This window comes from Vulpes lagopus, chromosome 1, assembly GCF_018345385.1.
Source record: "Vulpes lagopus strain Blue_001 chromosome 1, ASM1834538v1, whole genome shotgun sequence".
Taxonomy (NCBI): domain Eukaryota; kingdom Metazoa; phylum Chordata; class Mammalia; order Carnivora; family Canidae; genus Vulpes; species Vulpes lagopus.
Genome location: NC_054824.1, coordinates 116,282,209 through 116,308,680, shown reverse-complemented (window position 1 = coordinate 116,308,680; position 26,472 = coordinate 116,282,209). Strand labels below are relative to the sequence as shown.

At 40.4% G+C, this 26,472-nt stretch overlaps 1 protein-coding gene and 1 pseudogene across 3 annotated transcripts in view; one reads left to right on the top strand and one right to left on the bottom strand.

Annotated features, from left to right (window-relative positions):
* Window positions 1–6,244: 6,244 nt before the first annotated feature.
* MYOM1 (myomesin 1) overlaps window positions 6,245–26,472 on the bottom strand; it is a 132,941-nt gene continuing 112,713 nt past the window's right edge. For all 3 annotated transcript variants that reach the window (XM_041751061.1, XM_041751065.1, XM_041751066.1), the window contains 10 exons: window positions 26,326–26,393; window positions 22,214–22,327; window positions 21,418–21,505; window positions 20,221–20,259; window positions 20,028–20,133; window positions 16,539–16,702; window positions 14,020–14,056; window positions 13,761–13,783; window positions 11,295–11,350; window positions 6,245–7,075 (listed from right to left, as the gene is read on the bottom strand). In XM_041751061.1, coding sequence (XP_041606995.1) covers window positions 6,782–7,075; window positions 11,295–11,350; window positions 13,761–13,783; window positions 14,020–14,056; window positions 16,539–16,702; window positions 20,028–20,133; window positions 20,221–20,259; window positions 21,418–21,505; window positions 22,214–22,327; window positions 26,326–26,393 — 989 coding nt within the window. In that variant the 3' untranslated portion in view covers window positions 6,245–6,781. The remainder of the gene's footprint in view (window positions 7,076–11,294; window positions 11,351–13,760; window positions 13,784–14,019; window positions 14,057–16,538; window positions 16,703–20,027; window positions 20,134–20,220; window positions 20,260–21,417; window positions 21,506–22,213; window positions 22,328–26,325; window positions 26,394–26,472) is intronic.
* On the top strand, window positions 8,105–11,287 carry LOC121488757 (annotated as a pseudogene).

Here is a 26,472-nt window from a genome sequence, read left to right as displayed (position 1 = left end):
CTTTAAATTATTTATCAACAGAGATCTGAACATTTACTGAATATCTTCAGCCTTATGGTGATACACTTTTCCCTTTATTTTAGTTTCATATTATCAAAATAGAGTGGAAATGGGACAAATTGGCTTTGCATCTCTGCTCTGCCAGAGATCAATCTGCTTCCACATAAAAGTTGTTCAAATGTCATTGACTCAGATTTTAGCAGAACCAGGGACATCCAAATGTCTCTGTGTTGTAAGACAGAGTGATTTGAGCATGACCATATTTTGAAATACAAATAAAAATTTTTAATCACTCTAGTACAACAGTTTATTGTTATGTTTTTACTTAAAGCTTTTCTATTTCTTGGTGCCTCATATTTTAAGGCAATGGCCTTGTTTTTTTAAGATTTTATTTATTTATTCATGACAGAGAGAGAGAGAGACAGGTAGAGGGAGAAGCAGGCTCCATGCGGGGAGGCCGACATGGGACTCAATCCCGGGTCTCCAGGATCACACCCCTAGGCAGAAGGCGGCGCTAAATCCCTGGGCCACCGGGGCTGCCCAACAATGGCCTTCTTAATGCATTAGAAGCGTACAGCAAGTTTTTGAAATGTTAATAACCATAACATAGATAAGAAACGACAATATAAAAAGCCTGAAGAAATGTAAAACTGAGAAAAAGTCCAATTGAAACTGTTTACACAAACTCGTCTAATTCTTATAGACAAGAAGTTGATCGTAGAAGCCAATAAATCATCTCTCTTCCTTTCCCTTTCTTCCCCTCATCTCCTTGCCGCCCACACACGGAGAAGAACTCATCTTGCCTCATTCACAGTCCAGGGAGATGGAAAAAAACAATTCTCACCCCTATTTCAGTTCCATGACTTCTGGCAGAGTCTGTGCAAAGGTCAAAGCTGCCTGTGATTTTCCACTGTCGCTGGACACAAACCTGGTGAGAAGGTAGGAGTTTTAGAGGCTGAACGTGCCCTACCCACTGCTGTGGGTCAGCTTGTCACGCCCAGGAGCCTGTGAGGAGCAGGGCCTGGAGCAGACCAGCACTAAGTCAATATTTGTTGATGAATGAAGGAGGAGAAAAAATGATAGTTTATATTTGTATTAGTATGAGGTATAGGTAATTGCCTTCTCCTTCACTTCTGAGGAGGAAACAAAGAATTTTTTTTCCTTGTTGTTTCTTCATCTTTACTTTCAACACTGCTGAAACTTTCTCCTGAGAGGAAGATTTCAGATTTCTTGATTCCACTCCAGCAATGATGTTCTCTTCTCCCTCGGCACAGTTTTCTTTTCAGGGAAACAAAAAGCTCCTCTTGGTTTGGAGTGTGTGAGGAAGAGGCACATCTCCTGGGACATTCTGATGAAAGGGCACTGGCCTGGGGGAAGCTCATGAAGCAGGGTTGCCTGCCCTGACAGAAGTCTGAGAGCAGAGAATGTTCTGCTGATAGGAGATCTCTCAGCTTTGGGGTACCTGGGTGGCTCGGACTATTGAGCATCTGCCTTCAGCTCAGGTCATGATCCTGGGGTCCTGGGATAAAATACCGCATCGAGCTCCCTGCTCAATGGAGAGCCTGCTTCTCCCTCTTCCTCTGTGCTTCTCCCCCGCCCCCCGCCCCCGTACTTGTATTCTCTCAGCTTTAGTTTGTAGTGTAAGCTCTTTATGTTGCCTTAATATAATTTTTGGATAGTATTTTCTACAGGTAGAGAATGCCAGGTTGAGAGTTTTTTTGCTTGTTTTCCATTTGGCACTTTAAAGATTTTGATCCACAGTCCTCTGACTTCTATAGTTTCCCCTGAGAAATCTTTTATTATTCTTATGTTTATACATGATGTCTTTTTCTGTCTGGCTGCTTTTAAGATTTTTGTCTTTATCAATGTTCTCCAGCAAATTTATTATGACATGCCTTGGTATTCTATGTCTTCACTTAATATATTCAATCTTTCCTCTGGCTTCTTGAAAATATAGAATACAGTTATAACAGATGCTTTAAGGTCCATGCCTGCTAATTCTATTATCTTTGTCATTTCTGGGTTTTGTTTTTATTAATGTACTTCTCTTTCTGTCCCCCAAGTATGTATTACTTTATTAGATTATAGAGATCTGCTAATTTACATTAATGATTATAAAATGATACTAATGAATTTCAAGTTTTATACCTACAATCCACCAACAAAGTACTGATCTACACATAGTTTATCAGATTTCAAAAGCAACTCAAGCATCTTTTCTTGAAATTATGATTACTTTGCTGTTGGGATTACATGGTGTTAAAATTACTAAAATCTATTTTGAATTTTTATTATCTATTCAAATAATATTAAATTAATATTGACTTATTCTTGATGCTTCCATAATACTTGTCCATGAAGTATTTTTTCCAGTTTTATTGAGATATAATTGACATATAACATTGTATTAGTTTTAGGTATACAATATGATTTGACATATGCATATATTGTGAAATGATTCCCCAATAAGTTTAGTTAGCATCCATCACTTAGCATTGTTACAAATTTTTTTTGAGTGATGATAACTTTTAAGATCTACTCTCTGAGCAACCTCTAAAATATATAATGCAGTATTATTAACTATAGTCACCATGCTGTACATTACATCCCCAGGACTTATTTATCTTCAATGTACTTTTCTCCTGGTTGTTAGTTGTATTTTCCTGCATTTTGGCATGCCTGCTGATTTTTTATTGGATATTTTCTACAACGAATTTCATACTGTTGGATAATGCATCCATTTAAAGTGTGCTGTGCTTCATTCTGACACACCCTTAGGTTATTACAGATATTTGATCCTTTTGAGGCTTGCTTTGACCTTTTGTTAGGATAGGTCAAGAGCCGCTTTTCGTCTAGGGTTAATTTAGCCCTGCTACTAAGGTGAGAGACTTCTGAGGACTCTCCCCGATGTTCCACATATTACAAAGTCTTTTCATGCAGACTGGTGGGAGGGAGAACTGTTCCCCCGCCAGTGTGAGCTCCAAGAACTACCTGACCTCCTGCTTCCCAGGGGCTCTTTCCCTGCATCCCCAGGGCAGCGCTCAGCCCAAGACCCACCCGCAGCTAGCCAGCACAGCTCCTCTCTTCTCCCTGCACTTGCTCCCACAAATTCTAGCTGCCCCTGCCTCTTTGAACTTCAGTCTCTGTCCCTTTAGCTCAATGAGATTGGCAGATTCTGTTTGGGTTCCCACTGGTTGTACTGCAGTCTGAACACGCTGTCCAGGGCAATTGCAGGTCTCTCATTTCTGTTTCTTTTTCTCCCAGGGATCATAGTTCTCTATGTCTGTGTGCCAGTGCTCTATTTTTAAATAGTCCCCCCCCCCCCCATATATTTTGCCTGGTTTTCTAGCTGTTTATGGTGGGAGGACAATTTCCATAACAGTAATCCTTTGTGGGCAGACACAGAAGTCCCTTGTAGTGTAGTTTCACATTTGCTTCTCCAGAGCCACAGACATTGGCCATTTTTATGGGAACTCTTGGCTTGAGATTCCTACACCATGTGGTGCTGCAAATTTGAACCCCACAAGCATGCAGTACGGGCTTGAGGAATCCATTAACTTTGTTTTTCTACCCAGAACCACCCCCAGGCAGATGGCAAGCTTCCGTATAGCTTCTCCCTGTCAGTTGGTGATATTTTTACCATTCCCAATTTTTTTGACTAAGCTACCCTTTGCGTACCCCAGCTTTGTGCAGGATCTTGGAGTACAGCTGCCCATCTTCAACAATCTGAGCCATGTCTCTTGTTCTGACGTGGGTAGTAACTCTGGTCCCAGGCCAGTAGGGCTTTATCTAGGTAGAATGAATACGTTCGCATTACGACATCTGTGCATATTTGATCTTTAGGTACTTGTGATGTTTTAGATAATATATCCTACTAATAGCTCAGCTTTATGATTTTCATTTACAATGTTTAACTGATTGTGATTTAATGTTGAAGACTTACTGAATTTATATACAAAATGAGAACGTGTAAGAGAACTCAAAAGCTTCCATATCTTTATACTTAGTTTCATATGTAATTAAAGTTATTTTAGTATTCAGAAATTTTTTGTTTGTTAAGTCAGATGACCGTAGTACCTAAAATGGAAAGCAAATATATTAATTTATAAATACAATTTAGTGAGTTAAAGGGAATTTAGTTATACTATTAAAGCACCCTTAAATCTTTCCAATGGCTAGATTTTTAAATAGAAAAATAAGATTTGGGGATCCCTGGGTGGCTCAGCGGTTTAGTGCCTGCCTTTGGCCTGGGCATGATCCTGGAGAGCTGGGGATCGAGTCCCATATCAGGCTCCGGGCATGGGGCCTGCTTCTCCCTCCTCCTGTGTCTCTGCCTCTCTCTCAATCTATGTCTATCATAAATAAATAAATAAATCTTAATAAAAAAAAAAAAAGAAAGAAAAATAAGATTTTAAAGCTAACCCTCAAGGATTTAGGAAGATCTACATTTTTAAATTTATTACTTTAATAGATTGAATATTAATTTTATAAAACAAAACTGAATAGTCTTTTTTGAGCTCTAGTATGATCCTCTGTGTACCAGTAGCCCACATTTAGCAGGTCACAGATTCATGAATTCTCATGAGTTAGAAAGACTTTCAGCATAAATTGATACATCTATACTTTTGTTCTATTTTCCCCTGTAGAAACAGCAGCTTTTTATGTAAGCCATCAAATCATAATGTAATTGAGTTAGTTCGGTTGTTAGTGCCTGAAATAATTTTTTTTTTTTTTTTTAGAAAGAGAGAGAATTTTAAGCAGGCCTCATACCCAGCACAGAGCCTGATAGAACCCTGAGATCATGACCTGAACTAAAATCAAGAGTGAGACACTTAACCGACTGAGCCACCCAGGCACTCCTGAAATAATTCTTATAACCATTTTATTGAGGAGTCTCAGCTTATAGAGCTATGAGTATGAAAGACATTTTTTTCCCTCACTGCCACTTTATTCTATCAAGTCTCTCTGGACTGGATGGCAGGGATATTAGTGATGCACTTTGATTTTATAAGTTTCATACAATTTCAGAACTTGGGACACAGTGTTTTAAAATTGTGTTTTCATTGGATTCAAAGCCCTTCTCATTTTCTCTCTGGTCTGGGTTCCAGTGGTGTGGAACAGGGGGCTCGGGTAGCAGATTCTGCTCATACACACACCTCCCTTCTTCCCTTCCCCCAACTCTGGTGACTTTGCTGCTGGTTCTTAAGAGGGGTGCTCTTGGGATTCTAAGGGGGGTCTTGGGGGCCTCTCACCTGCACAGCTCCTTGACATGCAGAGCTGCTCCTGCTTTCCAACTTTATCCTCTCTTTGGCTCCCCTGCTGGTGTCCACCTTCCTTTAGTCCTCTTGTCCAGAGAGCCCCCTTGCTGAAGAAGGAAAAGCTTTAGACTGCTCAAAGTCAGCTGCCTTGGCAGCGTTCCTTTGACCCTTGAGAAGTGCATCAACTTGCCACACTTGTTAGTAAGAGAACAGCGTCTCTCTGCTGCCTGGTGTTCAATGTCATGGCAACAGCAGGGGCCACTTGGCTGCACAAGGGAATCAGCAACAATCAGATGAGAGGCAATTTCTAGTCTTGAACTTTGCAAAGGAGAGGATGTGTAGGTGGATCTCCAAACTTATGAGGGAGTCTGTCGTCCCATCCCTGACCTTTGGTAGGAGGATGGAGAGGGGAAACCTCTTTTCATCATAATTTTCCTCCAGTGGTTTGTGAGTGAGTACAAGTGTGAATGTTTCTGTGTGTGTGTGTGGTGCACGTAAGCGATGGTGGTGGTAGCAGTTGTGGGGTAGAGGCTGGGGAAGAACCAAATTTCCTAAAGCAGAATGCTGCCTGTTAGCAAGCCCTGAAAAGAGGGGCAGTCTTCCAAGCAGACAGTTCTCTGAACTCAGAATCAGGGTTCTTTTTTGCTTAGCTGCACGCCCTTTGTCGCCAATTCTGGCAGTAGACTCCCACACCATCTTATTATCCCTAATTGACACATTACATGCAATTACTTTGGGTATCTTAACAATGGAATTGACTTGATTGTACAGTAAGCCACCAGATGTACAGTGACAGAGCAATTTCACACCCCTGAACCTCATCTGACCTTGGGTGACTCATCTGATCATGCTATATAAGTACTGCTTTAACCAAAAGGAATTTAAATTAGAAGATGTGCTATAGAGGTGATGGGAAGGATGCAGCAGAGACCACCCAACTGAGCAGCCGAACAGGAAGAATGAGAAAAACACTGATGGGAAAGAGGAGAGGTGTGAGGACTGTTTATTAATACTGAGGAGGCTCCAAATCACAAGACCGTCAACAGAAGTACACGTCACTATCATTAACAACACACAAAACATACCAGGTGGCTTAACAATTTGTCCCCATCTTGACAGGATGCTGAAGTGTGATTGCAACCCATGAGAATTTACTGGGAAAAGTCTAGCCGAGTCCAAACACTGGTTCACAACACATAACATCTGCTCTCTGACCATCATTCAACGTCCCTCTGACTTTATTCTGGTCTTCTCCTTAAAACCGTTTCCTAATATTTGTGCTACAAATGGAATTTTCTTAACACGGAATTTGTAGATAAAGAAAAACTATTAAAATGTTGTTAGTTGATGGTTTTTTATATGAATAAAAGATTTTACAATTTTCCCCTGAGCCAGCACAAAAATAGGGAGTAGAAAGCATGAAGACTTCCTTATACATAAGCCCAAACCATTTGCACACAAGTAACATAAGGCAGCTCAGCCCAGCTCCCCTTGCCCTTGCACACCCTCTGGGTGGTCTCTGGTCACTTGGACTTCTTGTTGCTTTTCTGGGACTGCTCAGTGGCCTTTCTTGCCTCCTCCTCTGGGATGAACACACTGATAGTGAAGTCGCTGATCTCTGAGCCATATTTGTTCTTCACAACCAGCCCGTATTTGCCAGAGTCGGCCGTGCTCACCCCATTGATGGTGAAGTAGGCAGTCTTGCCAGCCTCGAACTTGACACTGCAGTGGTCATCTGGGACCAAGGGCTTCTCATTTTTCAACCAGGAAACCTCTGGAGTTGGGTCGCCCCAAACGATGCAGGTGAGATTAAGCGCCTGTAAGACACGTTTTATGACAGGGAAGGAAATATATCAGGTACAATGATCCAACTTCAAGAGTCTGGTGGTTTGGCAGGACCTGAAGGAGGATAAATATAACTCCCCCCGGGAATGACGGGTGGAGTTATGTGGTGTCTACACCTGCATGAATTACTATTTAACTTCAATCCTGAGTAGGTTTCTATAGGATCTCAGCTTTCTGGCTTTGGGAAGGCTTCTCATCAGAGCCACACAAAGGAGTTTGTTTCCAGTTCCCATCTGCACTCTTGCTTTTGTAAACACATAGATGCCTTTTGCTCTTGTGTGGCATTTGGATTCTGTCTCAGTAGAGAAATCTCATTGCCATAATCACCACCTGCTCACTTTGCATTTAGTCTGCCTCACAGAGCCCGGCAGCAGAACCGTAACAGCTGTTTCAGATAATGGGACTAATTTTCAGGTTCCATCTCCCTTGTTTTATTTTCCCCCAAACCCCACCCAGTCTGTTGCAGTTGCTAAGGTGCCCTACCAAAATGTATTCCTATTTCCTGATATTTTATTATATTACCATCAATGCTGAAACCCTCTTACTTTATTTTATTTTATTTTATTTTATTTTATTTTGAAACCCTCTTATTTTAAAAGATCAATGTTTAGACCTATAATTTTACTTTACCATACTTCTTGGTTGAAAAATTCATGGATAATTGTAGATTCATGAACAGTCATAAAAAACAATAGACAGACTGTGTGCTCTTACCCAGTTTCCCCCCCAATAGTAACATTTTACAAAACTATAGTATAATAACACAACCAGTACACTGACAGTGATGCAATCCACTGTTCCCACTCAAGATTTCCCCAGTCTGGCTTGCACTCATTGGTATTTGTGTGTGTGCGGTTCTATTCAATTCTATTACTGGTTTAGGTACATGTATCCACTCCCTCAGCCAAGATAAAGAACATTTATTGCCCTCACAAGGATCTCTCATGTTGCCCTTTGTACCCACGCCCACTCCCACCCCCTGCCCCCAACATCCCAACCTCATTTCTAACTTCTGGGAATCACCAATCCATTTTCCATTTCTAAAATTTTGTAATTTCCGGCGGCGGGCGAACTAGGCCATGGGACCCAGGTGGAGGCCGGTGTCGCGCCTCTGAGAGTGGACTGTCCCCTCCAGGCACCGCCTTCGCCATGCCGGACAGCTGGGACAAGGACATGTACCCTGAGCCCCCGCGCCGCACGCCATCGCCCTTGCCGCAGACCTCGGTGCCCAACCCTGTAACCTATTTGACGAAGGCCTTCGACCTCCTCATGGACTGGCCGGTGACCCTAGTGAGAGAGTTTATAGATCGGCAGCATGCAAAGAACAGGTATTACTACTACCACCGGGAGTTCTGCCATGTGCCAGACATCACGGAGTGCCAGGAAAAGGATGTTTTGTGCATGTTTGAAGCAGAAATGCAATGGAGAAGAGACTATAAAGTGGATCAAGAAATCATCAACATTATCTAGGAGAGGCTGAAGGCCTGTCAGCAGCGGGAAGGTGAGAGCTACAGGCAGAACTGTGCCAAGGAGCTGGAGCAGTTCACCCAGGTGGCCAAGGCCTACCCGGACCACTATCACGACCTGGGAGCCCATTATTCTGCCAGGAAGTGCCTGGCTAAACAGAAGCAGTGGATGCTGACAGCGAGAAAAGCTGCTGAAGAGGCCGCCTAAGGCCACTCCTTGAGCCTCTTTACAAGATTATCATCAAAATAAAGAATAAGAAATCAGTTTCTGGTAACACCTTTAATCTCCAACCTTGACCTACTGATGACCTTACTGGTTTATCTCCCTTTAAATTCAACTACTGAAGAGAAATAAAGGCACTATTAACAAGCAATAAATAAATAAATAAATAAACAAATAAATAAATAAAATAAAATAAAATAAAATAAAATTTTGTAATTTCCAAAGCATTATATAAATAGCATCCTATCGATCCTGGAGTCCCAGGATCGAGTCCCGCATTGAGCTCCCGGCATGGAGCCTGCTTCTCCCTCCTCCTGTGTCTCTGCCTCTCTCTCTCTGTCTATCATAAATAAATAAATAAATAAATAAATAAATAAATAAATAAATAAATCTTTAAAAAAATAAAAAAAAAATAGCATCCTATGATATGTAACCTTTTGAAGTTGCCTTTTCTATTTGGCATAATACCTTGCAGATTCATCCAAGTTACTGCAGGGAACAATAGTTAGTCCCTCTTTATGGTTTCGTGTGTGTGCGCGCGCGTGCGTGTGCCTATAAAGATCATCTGGGCTGCTTCCAGTGTGCAACTATTGTGAATAAAGCTGCTGTTGAATGTTTGTATATAGGTTTTTATGTGAACATAAATTTTAATTACTTTATGATAAATGCCCAAGAGTACAACTACTGGGTTATATGGTAAATGCATGTTTTCTTTTTTGAGAAATTGCCAAACTGTTTTCCTGAGTGGCTGTATAATCTTGCCTTATATTTCTAGCAGCAACATACAAATGATTCTGTTTCTCCACATCCTTATCAGCATCTGTTGTTGTCACTCTTTTAATTTTAGCAATTCTGATAGATGTTATGATATTTCATTGTGGTTTTAACTTGCATTTCTTGTATGGCCAACAATGTTGAATTTACTTCACGTTTGACATTCCATTTTTGCATTTTTTCTTACCGTAATCCAGAAATTATAAGGCAATATATAATTTACAATATATAGGGGAAAGGCTATTCTCCTAAATAGCCCTCTAAAAGGTCTTATCACTTATTACCTCTTCTATAAGAGTATTATTTAAAATTTGGAGATTAGGAAATCTGTTTCCCTTCCATGGTTAAGTAGCATCTCTTACTACATTATTCTACAAATACATTTCAGCAAGAAAAATAATCAAGCCACTGTCATCAAATTTATCCAAGTGAACAAATTTATACCAAGTGCCTCTACCTATACCTAAAACTTTTGTTTTTCTTTTTTCTCTTTAAGTAGGCTCCCTGTCCAATGTGAGGATTGAACTCATGACCCTGAGATCTAGAGTTACATGCTCTACTGACTGAGCCAGCCAGGTGCTCCTTGGGTTTTCAAACTTAACAAAACCAAACCAAACTCCCAGATACCTTAAATGTCATGGAAAACAATTATCCATCCTTTAGATTTATTTCCTTTGTAGATCACAAAGTTGTTTCACATACATTCTCTCTCTGAATTCTCACTACAACCCAGTGAGCTGAATATTTTGAACCCCATTAAGTGAGGAATATGAAAAATGGAGTCTAGAGACAAAAGCAGTCCTGCAATGGTTGAACTTAAAGTTAGCTGTGGTCTTATATTCCACCTGTGAAGAAATGTAGCTGGATGAAACCTGCCTCTCACTAAAGCCTTTCCACATGCTTTCTTTTAGCCCTAGTCTACCTATCATATGTCTTCACTGGGAAAAGGTTTTGTTTTAAACAAGTACGCTTCTACTATGGCTGGCTTATTGAATTTGTTTTAATGAAACAGAAGGATGAAGAAAGTGAATCCAGGTTAGAAATTATGTTCATTGCTTTTCAGAGAGATTATTGTGGAGCCAGGAAATACAAGTTTAAAGTTAAACGGAAAGAAATCAGAGGTGCCTGGGTGGCTCGGTGGTTGAACATCTGCCTTTGGCTCAGGTGGTGATCCTGGGGTCCTGGGATGGAGTCCCACATTGGGCTCCCTGCTCAGTGGGGAGTCCTTCTGCCTCCTCCCCCTCTGTGCTCTCTCTCTCTCTCAATTTTATTTATAATAAATAAATAAAATCTTGAAAAAAAAAAAGAAATCAGTTTTCAACTGAAACAGAGCCTATAGAAATTCATGGAGCAGGATTTTTTCCTTCATAGGGAAAGAGGTCACATCTTTCTTCAATCACATTTGTCGTATAGTTGTGATTGAATATGTTTGCTTCTTATAATATGGAAGGGTATCTCTAGAAAGAGACTAAGTGGTCAACATGTGCCCCCATAGGTGAGCTTGAATCCTGATGCTTGGCCTACAAACACTGAGATGACTGGAAAAAGGACTGCATTTTGAATCTTGTATTTGGCTATTTTGAAGTCAAGCCTAAGCAGCAATGGCTTAAGATGAAGATTGTGGGAGTTCTCTTAGACAGAACAAAGTCTGGCAGACAGAACAAAGTCTGGGCACCAAAACCCATTGCTGGTGTGGAAGAAGCAGGAACAGGGGTGCTCCATGCTTACCTTGCCTTCCTGGATGGTGACCACATCTGGGAGACCACCCAACACTCGGGCACGATCTGCAAGAATAGGTGTTTCTGGTTAATCACTGAAATGAGGAGTACCAGTAATCACACTCACAAAGAACCCCCCCCAGGGAACTAACTTTCCAATTTAGTTTCCTTTCCCTTACAATTATTTTATACCTGTTTGCATATTAAACTTAAGTTTGCATATTAAACTTTGCGTATTAAAATATGCAAAGTTAGAAAAGAATTCAGTAATTTTGGATCCTTCCCCGTACAGATAATTTGTGGGCATAGGTGCCTCTACCTATACCTAAATTATCAACTTGAGATGGCTTTGTGGTATTAAGACTTGGCTTAGCTTGCTCTGTAATTTTCATGGCTATTTTCAGCTGTGGCCCTTCTGTAGCTCAGTGGGGCTTTGTTCAAGGAGGCAGAACAGATCTCTATGGACAGCCTCCAAGTCTGCTTGGCCTCTCTTATGGGCTTCCCTATGATTAAAAAAAAAAAAAGATTGCATAATTGGAGGCTGTACACCATGATATCTGGAGACTTGTGCAGATATGGGCTTCCTTTGAGGCCTTTCCTAGAGAGCTTCCCTTTTTTGTCTTCTGGTAGTTCTTGGCATATAGGGTTATGGAGGGCTACTATATCTTTGGCCATGAGTATAGAGGCCCCCAGCTGAAGGGATAAGGTATGGGAAGGGTGCTGAAATCCAGAGCTGATCTCTTGCTCCTCTGCCCCCACCAAGCCCCATGCTCTGGAAGTGACTGGCTCAGCCCCAGGGAATGACGACTTTCTGTAATCTGCTCAAAGGGACATTTGTCTGGCACTGATGCAGTGGCCATCACCCTCTCACCTTTAGGCCTACTTCAATTAATGTGTGACTCTAGATCCCTATTTCTACAACTCCCTTCTCCACTAAGTTAGACTAAAGCTTTGAACAAGCTTGAATATTGACTGCTTTCTCCTGCTAATTCCATTGTACCTTGCACCATTTGGAAGCCCAATTCATCATCTGGATGTGTGACATCAGGCAAATCACCTCACTGTTGTGGATGGACCCTAGACTCCTGATCCCCATGGGGGGAGGGTTGCATTACATCTGTGGACATGAAGTTACCCAGCTCTGCTCCATAGCATCCATGGGATTCCTCTGGGGACCCTGGGAGGAGGGCCCAGGGCTGAAGAGGGGCACTGAATCAGGGAGCCCATTCCACCTTCAATTAAGCTAACATGGCTTTTACCTATTTTATATTTTGGATCTGCTTGAAAGACATTGTTTGAATTAAGCATCTCTTGGCTTACAAAAGGTTAAACACATGGGGCGAAAACAGCACTAAAGTCTCTTCCAAGCTTTAAACTGCTTTGATGCAGACATTTCAGAAACAATTCATGAATTGGAGGGAGGGTCAGGGCTCCTTGTCCACCAGAGTTGGAGAATGGGAGTGGCCATCACTATGGACACTGGCTTAGCTTGTGCATACAGGAGTGGGAGGGGCACACTTGGTACCAACAAGAAGCACTCCCCTCTCTTGCTGCGCTCCCCCCACATGCCTGGGTGCTGGCATCTGCCCCATTGGCCAATAGCAGCTGCCTCACAGCTCACAAACCCAGCACAAGAGTGGGGAGAGGATAAGAGTAGGAAGGAGAGAAGAAAGCAGTGTGAGTCAAAGATGAAAAGTTCCAGGTGACCAGGAGCTACTGAAGGCTGGCAGATGACTTCACCTCTCATTCCCCATCCTGGTTCCCTTCCACTCCAGCTCTGGACTGACGCTATAGTTTTAACCCTCAACAATTCTCCAATTCTGCCTCACAGGCTCAGAGAGAACCTGAATGATTATGATAATTAGTTCATAACTCTCAGAATCTTAAGAGACTGAGTTCTAGAAATCTCCATGTATGAGGCAAACAGTTGACAGAAGTTAGTAGTGTACACATTTCTGGGTACACAGACTTGACAGTTTGGTGTTTGCTCATTCAGACTGTGAAGTATTCAAGAAGGCCTTATTTGGCATCTTTTATCCTACAGGGGCTCTTAGGAAAATGCAGAAGTGTTTGTTGGGCAACTGGTTAGAGTGATTTACCTGATGTCAAGTTTATGATGTTTCTTATTTCTTCTTTAATATATAGATATTCTTTACTGATAGATTGTGCCTACCCCAAGTGATTAACAACTTATTGTGTAACTTGTGCCCAGAGATTTCTCAGGACTCCCAGTGGTTGGCTCAAGTCAAGAACCCAGTGACATTCTTAGAATGTAACCTGAGACCTTTTTTTCACAGACATTCTTACTCAAGAGACTAAAAGAAAACATATGTAGAACACCTAAGATTTAAAAAAAAAAAAAAAAAGAAAGAAAAGAGGAAAAAAACTTCCACTCCCTGCAGTCACAATAAAAAAAAATAATAAAAGTTATGTTTTGAGACTGTTCCAGGAATACATGGGAAGGGGGTTTACTTACTTTTCTCAGCAATGGCAGCTTGTCTGTGGTTGAGAGAAACGAACAAACACGCAAACAAAGAAGAATTTTGTTTTAGTGTGACTTCAAAGTAGTGAACCTTGACTGCATTGCATTGCCTCAGAGATATTGGGCTGCTCAAAAAGCAGTGGGAAGTGCTGTTTTTAGGCATTTGCTAAAATGCAAGACCCTCTCTGTTAGGTGGGGGAGCAGCACACAACGTTCCAGAGAAATCAGTGCACACAAATGGCAAGCGACTTACTTTAATCTCTGGAATTCAGCAAAGGCTTCATCGTATGCTAGAAGAGAGAAAAAGAAAAAAAGAAGTTAGAATGTTCTCACGCAGAATTGATGACAAAAAAAAGAAGTTAGAATGTTCTCACGCAGAATTGATGACATACAGGAGTGGATTAAAAATTCATAGCCTGAGGTCAGTGTGGTATGGACATAACTAAACTGACTTCGAATAAGACTGCCTGCCCATTTACTCTCCAACCTGATGGATTTAATAAGAGAAGCCAACACTTTCTGGGTAGAAAAGGTGAAGTAGTGGATTTTAGAAGCTCCCAATTCAGTGAGAGACCTTCCTTTCAAACAGAAAGGCAGAGATTAGCTGTGCCAAAAATAAAGTGGTAATAAAAGTGATTGTGTGATAAGCATCCTGAACATCAAAAAGGCTTTTCTCTTATTAAATGATCCCAAACGGCACCACAGCCTCCTAGCTGAACAGTAAATGTCTCCCTACTGCGAGGTCTGGTCTATCTGTGTTAAAGGGCAAGGAGCTACTGAGCTCATAGCCTGTTGCCAGTGTCTGCCTGAAGCAATGCTTATAAGGTGGGCAGAAGCCCAGATAAAAGACAGGGAGACAAGGACAGGAGAGCTTCAGAGTTCTAAAATCTTTCTTCCCCCCTGAACCTGCAAGAACAAGCCACTTTGAATGCTTCAGGCTAAAAGGCAGCTTTATCTTGAAATCTCTCTTACCTCCTCTTTAAGATTCTATGTGGTCTGGGAATCATAATTATTTTATGTCTAGAAAGTATTTACATAACACTAGGCCAATCCCCCTCCTTTTACAGATGGGAAAAATAAGCATAAAAAGTTGGCCTTCAAGTCTCGAGGTAGACCAGTCAGGCTTAGCCAGGCTAAGCATTCAATACTCTTCCTTTTGCCCACACTACACTGAGAAGAGTTGGGCACCGCTGACCCAATCTGCTTGGGTGGGCCAGAGAGTCAAAGAAAAAACTCTTTTAAGGTTTAAATCTATCCACCCTTCCTGTTTCTGGTTTTCAGTTGTGTTTCAAAATGTCAGATGGACTACAGAAGAAATCCCCTGTTAGTGCAGCGTGTATGACTCAGGCACAGTGGGGCCTGAGGCAGCCACTCCCATCTTTCTAGTCCTCAAGAGTGGGAGGCTGGGTTGCCTGGGGTGTGTGGTGGGGGTGGGGTGGGGGTGGGGTGGGGGTGGGGTGTGAGGGGAGCTCAGCCCAAAATAGCTCAAGGCAGGACTGCTGAAAGGCTGTGCTCTTAATTGTGAGTCTACTCTCTGAGGATTAAAAACACTAAGAGTTCTGGAATATTCCGATCACATTTTAGTATATGAAGAAGTGGAAGAAAAAGTCAGTCCATGATATTCTTGAGGAATGTTAGGCAGAAACTGGTCAGGAGCAGTGGAAGTAACACCCCAAGGCAGAGTCCCAAGGCCTTGAGAGGGAATGATAGAGACAGGAGCTGGAGGCAGGGACCGTGATAAATAAGCTACACATTAAAAGCCCTAGGGCACAACATCCTGATCTTGTAGTTTCCCAGACCTGGGGGCTGACAGAGCAAGAATCACAGTTGTACATGCTCCCTCTCCTCTTCCACCTGTCTTAACTGTTTAACCTGTGGTGGTTGATGGCTGCATGTTACCTCTCTGTATGTATGTGTGTCTCTCATTACTTCCTGCTGCTCTTCCCTTCCATCTCCAGATGCTCCCATTCTCTCAGCAAATGACCAAGAAATCTGAGGCCACGAGGACCCAATTTTTCCAACTTTTTTCTCTTTTCCTCAATATTGATTTTTCTTATTGCTATATATTCACCCCCAACCCCCCCACTCACCCCTCCGCCCCCAGGTTTCTGAAGAAAAAGGATCCCTGCTCCTTTTCAAAGTCAATGCCTTCACCCCTGCCCTCATTCTTCACCCCTGCTCATTCTTCAGAGCACAGATATATCAGTAATTCCCCTTCACTCACATCTTCGATCCTTCCAGCCCAATTGATTTCTTAAGCTCTATTAAATATGCTCAAATTTCAATCACCATAACAGTTCTTTTTCAGTACTTGTTCTTACTCAAGTGATTAAATCCTGCCCTTCTAAAACTTTATTTTTTTTTTTAAAGATTTTATTTATTTATTCATAGAGACACAGTTAGAGAGAGAGAGGCAGAGACACAGGCAGAAGGAGAAGCAGGCACCATGCAGGGAGCCCGATGTGGGACTCGATCCCAGGTCCCCAGGATCTCCCCCCAGGCTGCAGGCAGCGCTAAACCGCTGCGCCACCGGGGCTGCCCAATCCTGCCCTTCTTTGTGAGCATCTTCATGTTTATTGTCTCTATACTTTACCCTAATACTCCAAAGCCCACTGAATTCTTGCTTCTACCACCATGCTGAATTTAAACTGCTTTATTAAACTTTCCAATCATCTTCCAATAGTCAGATGTAATGGCCTCTTATCACCCTTCATTCTTTTTTAAAAGCCTCCTCCTCCACAGGAAGTTCTAATCTGTGAAATATTCATTTACCTTGTCCAGAAAGATCCACCATCTTCTGGTGTCCAGTTTTGCCATCAAAGAGTTCCATTATATATTTCCCTTTGTCATTCGGAGTGGGCTCATTGATTTGCAGCCAGATTTGCTCCCCGGTGACCCCACTCTTAACTCTGTCAGTGTACTTAATAGGAGTCCCACTGTTCATAGCAAAGAAAACATTGTTATCATTTGCTTTCATCCAGAGCTGATTTTTACTCTCTCTTTGAAGGTCTGGCCATAGAGTTTTATAGGGTTTCAAACAACATGTTCAGCTTCAGAAAAAGTATGGGTCCTGAATCACAGAACTTGGATTCCAAGGCCCTGGGTGGGGGTGGGGGGTCGGACAGTCTGTACATTGAACTCTCAACAGCAGTCTGGAGCCCTAGCAGATTGCAACACTAATACTTCTCAGTGGTATTAATTATCTTTGTCTTTGCTTAGGTTGATTTGTAGGACTAAGAGAATCTTTAAAGTGAAAAGGCCAAACTACATATTATATTACTGCATATTTTGTGCAGATGGTCTATGGCTATAAATCAGATTTTACAAACTAATTAAAAACAGATTTAAGGAGGTTCATCTGTGGCTGACATCTACTGACATACGTGCTTACAAAGCTATTTAGAGCATATGTAAATATATACTTGCTAGTAAGGCCAAGAGTGAGTGAAAAGCTGAGTCTCTGCCAAAATGAAAGAGGCACCTTTTCTGTTTCTGGACATGAGTTTCTCCAAAGTCTACAGTAGGTCATGAGCAGACACATACATTGCATTCTTTACAAGAGAATTAAAGCAAGTGGAACCCTTGACTTTGTGATCTGATGGTCTAGAAATGTTAGTTATAAATGAAGTAAGAGAAAGATAGAGGTAGGCCTACTCTCAATGAAGCTAAAAGAAACTTTATGAGGAGTTTGTAAACGTGAGGAAAAAAGAGAAACAGTATATAAAACTACTTAAATATAGTAACAATTATGCATAGAGAAAACACTGGAAGTATACACTATGGCTAGGAAAACTATGTATGATATTTTAAGATCTTTCTAATATGTAATATGATATTATATTTTCTAAAACAAGCATGTATTACGTTTGTAGTTGTAATAAACTAAATTAACCAAAAACTGAAAAACAAAAATCTCCACTAAAAAAGAAACATTCAGCATTTTTTTTATACACTACATTCTTTAAAAGATATTCACAAACTGCCCTAAGAGGGGTGCCTGGGTTAAGTGTCTGAGTTCCGCTCCAGTCGTGATCATGGGGTCCTGGGATCAAGCCTTGAGTTGGCTTCCCTACTCAGCTGGGAATCTGCTTCTCTCTCTGCCCCTGCCCCTCCCCCGTACTCGTGCTCTATCTCTTTCTCAAATTAATAAAATCTTAAAAAAAATAAAATAAAACAAAATAAACTGCCATAACATGTAGGGTAAAGGAACCCATCTGTACCCACAGACTCCAGTCTGAGCAATATTGTCTTAAAGAGTTAGAAAGATGGACAGTCCTTGGTTTTGTTATAATAAATCTGTTTGAATTCTCTAATCTCTGACTAGCATGCATAATAATACCTACATTTGTAAAGCCCTTCATGGTTTACAAAGTGCCATAAATTTTTATTCTCTCATTGGCTCCATCAGTATTATGAGATAGAACAGGTATTATTGCTCCTATTTCATATGGGAGAAATATGAGATTTCAGAAAATTAAATGACTTGCCTAAGATTCAAGGGAAGATAGGAACAAAGCCAAGACTAAAATCCATTTCGAGTTTTTTTCCTGTTACGCCACATACTTACGTAAAGACAGTGAAGACAATCAGTCCTTCATTCCTGAATGTCTCATAGGCACACAGGTACACAAAATAGTCAGTCATTCAGCTGACTAGTCCAAATAGTGTAAGAGGTTTATGTCTTGCTAGTCTAATAGCAGCTTCCTCTTAAAACTGAATGTTCTAATTTTTTTGAACAAGTAATTCTTTTAAAGATGTTATAAAACTTTTTGATGATTAAGTTAATTTATCTTCTTTTATTCTTCAGACTGATATATTAGAATGTCCTAGATGTCACAGAGGAATTTCCTAGAATTTGATCTATTTTAACATATAATTACTTTCCTAACTGTATTCTGAAAGAAATAGAACAAAGGACTGAAACCCTAAGCATTCAAATTGGGATTTCTCTTGTTCTCTCCCTCCTCCCCTCTGTTTTGCTTTTTTTTTTTTTTTTTTTTAAGAACTCAGGAAATAAATAAGAATTAAAACACTGTTCTATATTACACTAAAGTCATTTTAAAGAAAACACAAATGACCATTTTGTGGGACCCAGTTCTGGTTAAATGTTCAATCCAGACTTTTAAAGCAACTTGAAAACAGAGTAGTGCCATGATAAGGGGAGCTCTGGAGCCAGGCTGCCTGGGCTCAGTCCTCCATCTCTCACTTAGCTGTGTGACCTTGGGCAAATCACTTCTCTGAGCCAGAGCTTCCTCATCACTAAAGTGAGAATTACCTGCCTTCTAGAGTTGCGAATTTTAACTGAATTCATACATGTGAAGGTCTTGGAGCAATGCCCAGCATATTGTAGACACCTACTGTTAAGAAGACACAAATAACCACTGTTGTGAGCCTCTTCCCAGCGCTGCCACAGTGACATACTGCTCTGTGGGGCTCCTAAGGACTTAGGGAATGAGTGTCCTGTGTCTCCAAAGAGAGACTGAAGTGGCTGTGCCCAATCAGATTTCTATGCCAGGCTGCTCTTCTGTTTCAGCTCAGGAAATTTCAAGGAAGGGCAGAGGTTAAGGACACTGCCAAAGGTATAACAGAGGAACTGGTTTGACTTAGAAACCTACTTCAGCTCCTAGAATCCCAGAGGTGAATTTGAGTTCACCTATAACTCCACAAAAAAGCCTGGGAACAGAACAGATCTGCAGGCTCAGTCTAGTTCAAATATATATTCCCAAAGTAATCTTGAATCCCCAATGCCCTCCAAAGGTGGACAAGAGACATGCTAATGCCCAATTATGCCATCTGCTATTAATGATAACAATAACAAACTCAGACACTCCACTGGATTAGGTTTCTTTGGCAAATGGCTATTAATTCATATTAGTCGTATATAAAGAAAGGGAGGACAAGACTATGGTTCTGGTGCCTGGCAAAGCAGAGAGCCCAAGATCAACCTTCTGGAGGTGGAAGTTCCATTATAGAGAGGTATGTGGATTATGATAGTTCACAGATCACAAAGATGACATCAGCCATCACTGGCCTCAGCACATACATGTTGAGGGAAAGTGCTAACCTCACGCTAAGGGAATGGTGGAGGTGCTTCTGTCCTACACTTGTCAACATCAGACCTGGGAAGTAAGAAGGCTCCTTACCTGAGAGGAAGAACAGGGGATTGTTTTTGCTCCCTCCCTGCCCACATCCGCCACCCCCAAAACATGCACACAGGGAAGAAAGAATTTCTACATGGCAGTTAAGTTCCCATTTACTTACTTGTGGGACCAGTTAACTTTTAGATCATCCACGTAGTAAGTAACAAAAGAGTACAGTCGGATGCCCTCGGCTGTGCTCTGGATTTTCAGGTCTGTAGCAGACAAAGCTGAAAGAGGAAACCAACATAGTTCATACAGCTGTAAGACTATAGTGAATAGTGAAGCATTGTCGTGGGGAGACCATTTTAACTTACCTATTGTTTTACATACTTCGGTCATCAGTTCTTTAAAGGCTGTTGATAGAGATTCAGAGACAGAGATTTAGCATAAAACTGTTCAACTTAAGGTCAGGTCTCAAATTGTTAGTAGCACATGCTCTCAGCATTATCTCGCCTGGGGAAGGGTATTGGCCACAGGTGAATTTGCTGGACAACTAATTAATAAGTGCTCTTTGACGGAATACCTCAATTTGTATCAACTTTTAAAGGATCCCTGCTCTTATTTTTATTTTTCCCTCTTTAATTTGTTGTAACTATCACCATATTTACATTCTAGAGAAAGCCATAGTGAGATTTCCAGGAAAGTTCTTGGCTTTAGGATCCTCTTCTTAAGTCCCAAGAAATATTAGTTTACATAAGCAGAAGTATTCCTATCTGTGCCATCAGCTCATAATGAATCAACCGTCCAGGTTCCCTGATAATTCTCAGCCTGATAATGCTTTTTGCCAGTAAGCACATTTAGTCTTGCCTCCACCAGGAACAGGAAGGTGGAATCAAAGTTAGACTGTTTGCTAATAATATTGTTAAAGATTTTGTTCAAGAACACAGTTGGAAGTTTGGTGGTCACACGTAGGTCTTTGTTATCATGATATATTTGTGCTTAGAAGCCTCTGAAAAATGGAAATTGCTTTCTTGCTCTGCTAATAACTGAGAGGTTTCATGTTTCATATATAAATCTTTTTTGCCACCTGTTAAGAGCAGACTATTTGGTGACATGCTTTTCATGGTAGTTTAAAAAAATAATAATTCTTTTTTTTTTTTTTTAAGTAATCTTTACACCCAATATGGAGTTCAAAATCACAACCCTGAGATCAAGAGTCCCATGCTCCTCCCACTGAGCCAGCCAGATACTCCTCACAGTAGTTTTTGATTCTGGAACATTTTTTATAGGGTTGAAACAAAAATGATGATTTATAATGAAAGCAAAACCCTTGAGGACTATGGACTATAAATTCTCTGAAGATCAAAAGTACACTTTGGATTTCCAGGAAGACTAAAAGTGAAGTATTTTTGAACAAAACAGTAGTTTGCTCTGCTGGAATTTCAATTAAAACAAAATCTGCGGACAAAAACCCTGCACGACATTAGTTGTCCCTAAGCCTCACTTAGCAGTCTGGTAACCTGTACACAGAAAGAATACACAGAATGCACCCCAGCAGCTGGTAGACTGACCTTCATCCACAAGCTTCAGTCTGCTCTTATCTTTTCCTCTGTCGTCTTTCAGAATAACTTCATAAATCCCAGCATCTTTCTTGGAAAACTAAGGGAGAATGGAAATACCACATTGCAGCTTATAGCAGCCTCAGGGTATGTATGGTGTTGGCATTTTTAAGGTCCTATGATTTATAGAGCTACTGTCAGATCACACGTTAAACAAATCTGGCCAAGTGAGTGATGAGAAGTTCACAAGACGAACCTGTCCATCATCATTTCACCTGCTGGCATTCCTGATTTTTAACCCTCTAAGGTTGTGATTGATTCGAGACTTAAAGTCCTTATCCTTTACTCTGCCTTCATACTAAAATCTAATGATCACATATATTTGAAGGCTATGTTCTTTTAAATAAAAAGTAGATAACAACCTGTACTTAATTGAATACTATGTCTGATTGCCTCTGTGGTTTTAGGGAACAAGTTATCATGAGGCTGAAGAGCAAACCGAGAAGAATCTACTTAACTGCCCTGCCACTCACTCATCTATGAAGAGAGGTAGTAGAGAGGCCAAAGTTGTGTTGTCTACCCAATACTGGTTGGATAGATGACAAATCTATGCATATCACAAGGTGAGAGAAGCTTTTGTGTTCCCATGGCTTGTTTTTTGGGTTATGTCAGGGCAGGGATCTTTGGAGCAGCTAGAAGCAAGGTATTGAAAATGCCTGGGGACAAGGAATACAGAATCCAATCTCTTTTTTAGAAGAATGTAGGGAATAGAACTAATATATTACATTTCATATTTGTAGCTACCTACCTCTGTTATAAGCAGGGTACATATACCATCCTTGAAGTCATGCTTTTCATCCACTGATATCTCTCTCTCATCTTTGTACCACACAATATGGGTCTCCTTCTTAATATTTGCCACCTAGAAGAAAAACCATAATTATACTTCTTGAAATAAGGGAATGCAACTCTTACAAAACTAAATAGTTCTTAATGTAGCATTGGATAGAAGAAAAATCACTAAACTTAGAAGGCATAGATTTCTAAAAGGATCAATTGAAAGCTATTTTAATCAATAGAGAGTTTAAAATAAAATAGATACAAATGAATAAACCTAAATCAATAGCATCTCTATTTCCAGCAGTAAAAATTGATTTTAAAATTGTCTGGTGGTCCCTGATGAACATGGATGCAAAAATTCTCACCAAGATACTACCCAATAGGATCAAACAGTACATTTAGAGGATTATTCACCAAGACCAAGTGGGATTTATTTCCGGGTTGCAAGGGTGGTTTAACACTCGTAAAACAATCAACGTGATAGATCACACCAATAACAGAAAAAACAAGAACCATATAATCCTCTCAATAGATGTGGAGAAAGCATTTGACAAAATACAGCATCCATTCCTGATTAAAACTCTTCAAAGTGTAGGGATAGAGGGAACATTCCTCAATATCTTAAAAGCCATTTATGAAAATTGCACAGAGAATATCATTTTCAATGAGGAAATACTGAGAGCCTTTCCTCTAAGATCAGGAACACAACAGGGATGTCCACTTTCACCACTATTATTCAACATAGTACTAGAAGTCATAGCCTCAGCAATCAGACAACAAAATGAAATAAAAGGCATTCAAATGGCAAAGAAGAAGTCAAATTCTCCCTCTTTATGGATGACACGATACTGTATATAGAAAACCAAAAGACTCCACTAGAACTCATACAGCAATTCAGCAATGTGGCAGGATACAAAATCAATGCACAGAAATTGGTGGCATTTCTATAACTAATGAGACTAAAGAAAGAGAAATTAAGGAATCAATCCCATTTATAATTGCACCCAAAAGCATAAGATACCTAGGAATAATCCTAACCAAAGAGGTAAAGGATCTATACCCTAAAAACTACAGAACGCTTCTGAAAGAAATTGAGGAAGACACAAAGAGATGGAAAAATATTCCATGCTCATGGATTGGAAGAATAAATATTGTAAAAATGTCTATGCCACTCAGGGCAATTTATGCATTCAATGCAATCCCTATCAAAATACCATGGACTTTCTTCAGAGAGTTAGAACAAATAATCTTAAGATTTGGATGGAATCTGAAAAGACCCCGAATAGCCAGAGGAATATTGAAAAATAAAACCAATGCCAGGGGCATCACAATGGTGGATTTCAAGCTGTATTACAAAGCTGTGATAATCAAGACAGTATTGCACCAGCACAAAAACAGATACATAGATCAGTGGAACAGATTAGAGAACCCAGAAATGGGCCCTCAAATCTATGGTCAACTAATATTTGACTAAGCAGGAAAGACTATACACTGGAAAAGGGACAGTCTCTTCAATAAATGGTGCTGGTAAAATTGGACAGCCATGTGCAAAAGAATGAAACTAGACCATTCTCTTATACCATACACAAAGATAAACTCAAAATGGTTGAAAAGTCTAAATGTGAGAAAAGAATCCATCAAAATCCTAGAGGAGAACATAGGCAAGAACCTTTTTAAACTTGGCCACAGTAACTTCTTGCAAGATACCACTATGAAGGCAAGGGAAATAAAAACAAAAATGAACTATTGGGACTTAATCAGGATAAAAATCTTCTGCACAGCAAAAGAAACAGTCAACAAAACTAAATGAAAACCTACAGAATGGGAGAAGATATTTGCAAATGACATATCAGATAAAGGGCTAACTTATATCCAAGATCTATAAAGAACTTATCAAACTCAACACCCAAGAAACAAAAAACCCAATCATGAAATGGGCAGAAGACATGAACAGAAATTTCTCCAAAAAGGACATCATGGCAACAAGCATATGAGAAAATGTTCTGCATCACTTGCCATCAGGGAAATACAAATCAAAATCACAATGAGATACCACTTCACACCAGTGAGAATGATGAAAATTAACAAGACAGGAAACAACAGTGTTGGAGAGGATATAAATTGCTAAATGTACTTAAATTGCTATAATAATGAAACAAAGAGCTATGGGAAAACAGAGGAAGGTTCATTCTACCTGGGCAGAGAAGTGAAAGGCCTTACAGAAAAGATGACTAAGGTGGGCCTAGAGAAACCTAGAGAAAGGATTTTGTTGGAGAAGTTGAAAGAAAGTGGTACTGGAACAGCATAAATACATAATGTATGAAAATTCAGAACCTAATTTTAGATTCAGAATCTGGCCAAGGGGCTGATTCTCCTGAGGAAAGCCATCAGAACAGAAAACTGGAGCTTACGTCCCAGAAGGCTAGTGCACCAGGTAGTACAGAAAGAAGGAGGATAGCTATGTGGGCCTCTGGGAAAGGGTGGTTTATGGGATGGGAGGTGTGGAAGAGAAAGTGATTCAGGGACAAGATGGCAGTGGACAGCCAGATGAAAGAGGGGGTTTGGGCTCCTGCCTGAGAAATTGTTGTTCATGAAGCTTTGCCATTTCCTGAGAGACTAAAGCCTAGAATCTCTGACACATTTCTGGTAGATTGTAATTTCTTTAAATTTTATCAGACCTAGAAGAGACTGGGGCACTTAGGTTCTTGCTTTTATAATGTCAAATGCCCAATCCATGCTTCTACTTTGGAGTCACTGTCGGCTGTCATGACCTTCACACGCCAACCTCATCCATCAATTCCCGATCCAAAACATTTTGGTGACTCACTCAGCTGAACGCACCATGAGCTAAGGTTTGACAAAATGATTTAGAATGTGATGTGAACTTTTTTTTCCTGAATTTTTCCCCAAGGCCTTATGAGAGAATTGGTTGTGAGCTGCAAACTCTTTACCAAACCTCTCCCCTCTTGGCAGTACACTGGTTTCAGACCCCATGGCTGAGCTAGAGGATAGTCAAAGATACTGCTGCCATCAGTCACACAAGTTAGATAGGAAATTGCTGCATTTCCATGGAAAGACAGTGGATCTAGAATGATTGTGGAATAGATCTACTGGTTAGAATGTTGATTTGGTCTGAAACAAAGACAACCTGAGATTCTTCTGAGATTATTATTATTATTTTTTAAATGGGGAAGGAGGAGGAGAAGAATGGATAGGTAGAGCACAGAGGCTTTTTAGGGCAGTGAAAAAACTCTATGATACTACAATAGTGGATACAGGTCATTATATATTTGTCTAAACCTATAGGATAAATAATGCCAAAAGTGAACCATAATTACATTGTGGACTTTGGGTGATTATGATGTATCCAGTCAATGTAGGATCATCAATTGTAACAAATGTGCAACTCTGTGTGGGGGTATTGATGAAGGTGGAGGCTGTACATGTATAACGACAGGGACTAGATAGAAAATCTCTGTACCTTCTCTGCAATTTTGCTGTGAACCTAAAACTCCTAAAAAACATAAAGTCTTCATTTAAAAAAAAAAAAAAAAGCAGAGCCTGTCCTCATCAACTAGGGTGTAATGAATAGGAGCGATCATCTTGTCTTCTTATATTTTTATGTTGCTTTATTTTATCTTATTTTATGTTTCATTTTATTTTATGTTTCTTACCAACCAATGACTATAGTCATATTCAATAGTAAGAATGTGTCACTTAGCATTGGTTCAAAAGGAGATGAAAAACTGATCTTTCTTTTTTTGCATTCTGCTTAACTTTATTTCCCTTATATCAAATGTTTCAAATTTATCTACTTCTTACCTTGCATTTCTTTTCTTTCTTTATTATCTTTTTAAGATTTACTTATTTATTTTAGAGAGAAATAGAGGGAGAGAGAGAGCATATACCCATGCAAGGGAAGGGGCAGAGGGAGAGAATCTCAAACAGATTCCCCACTGAATGTGGAGCCTGACACTGAGCTGGATGTGGGACTTTATCCCACAACCCATGAGATCAAGACTTAAGCTGAAACCAAGAGTTAGATGCTCAACCGACTGAGCAACCCGGGTGCCCCCTTACCTTGCATTTCAATAGTACATTACATTCACCAGTCACTTCCCAGCTCAAATACTCAGCAAAATGAGGACCTATAAAATTTTAATGACATTAGTAATCCCTCTATTAATCACAAATGCAAAATCAAAGCTCATTCTTAAATTCTAAGGT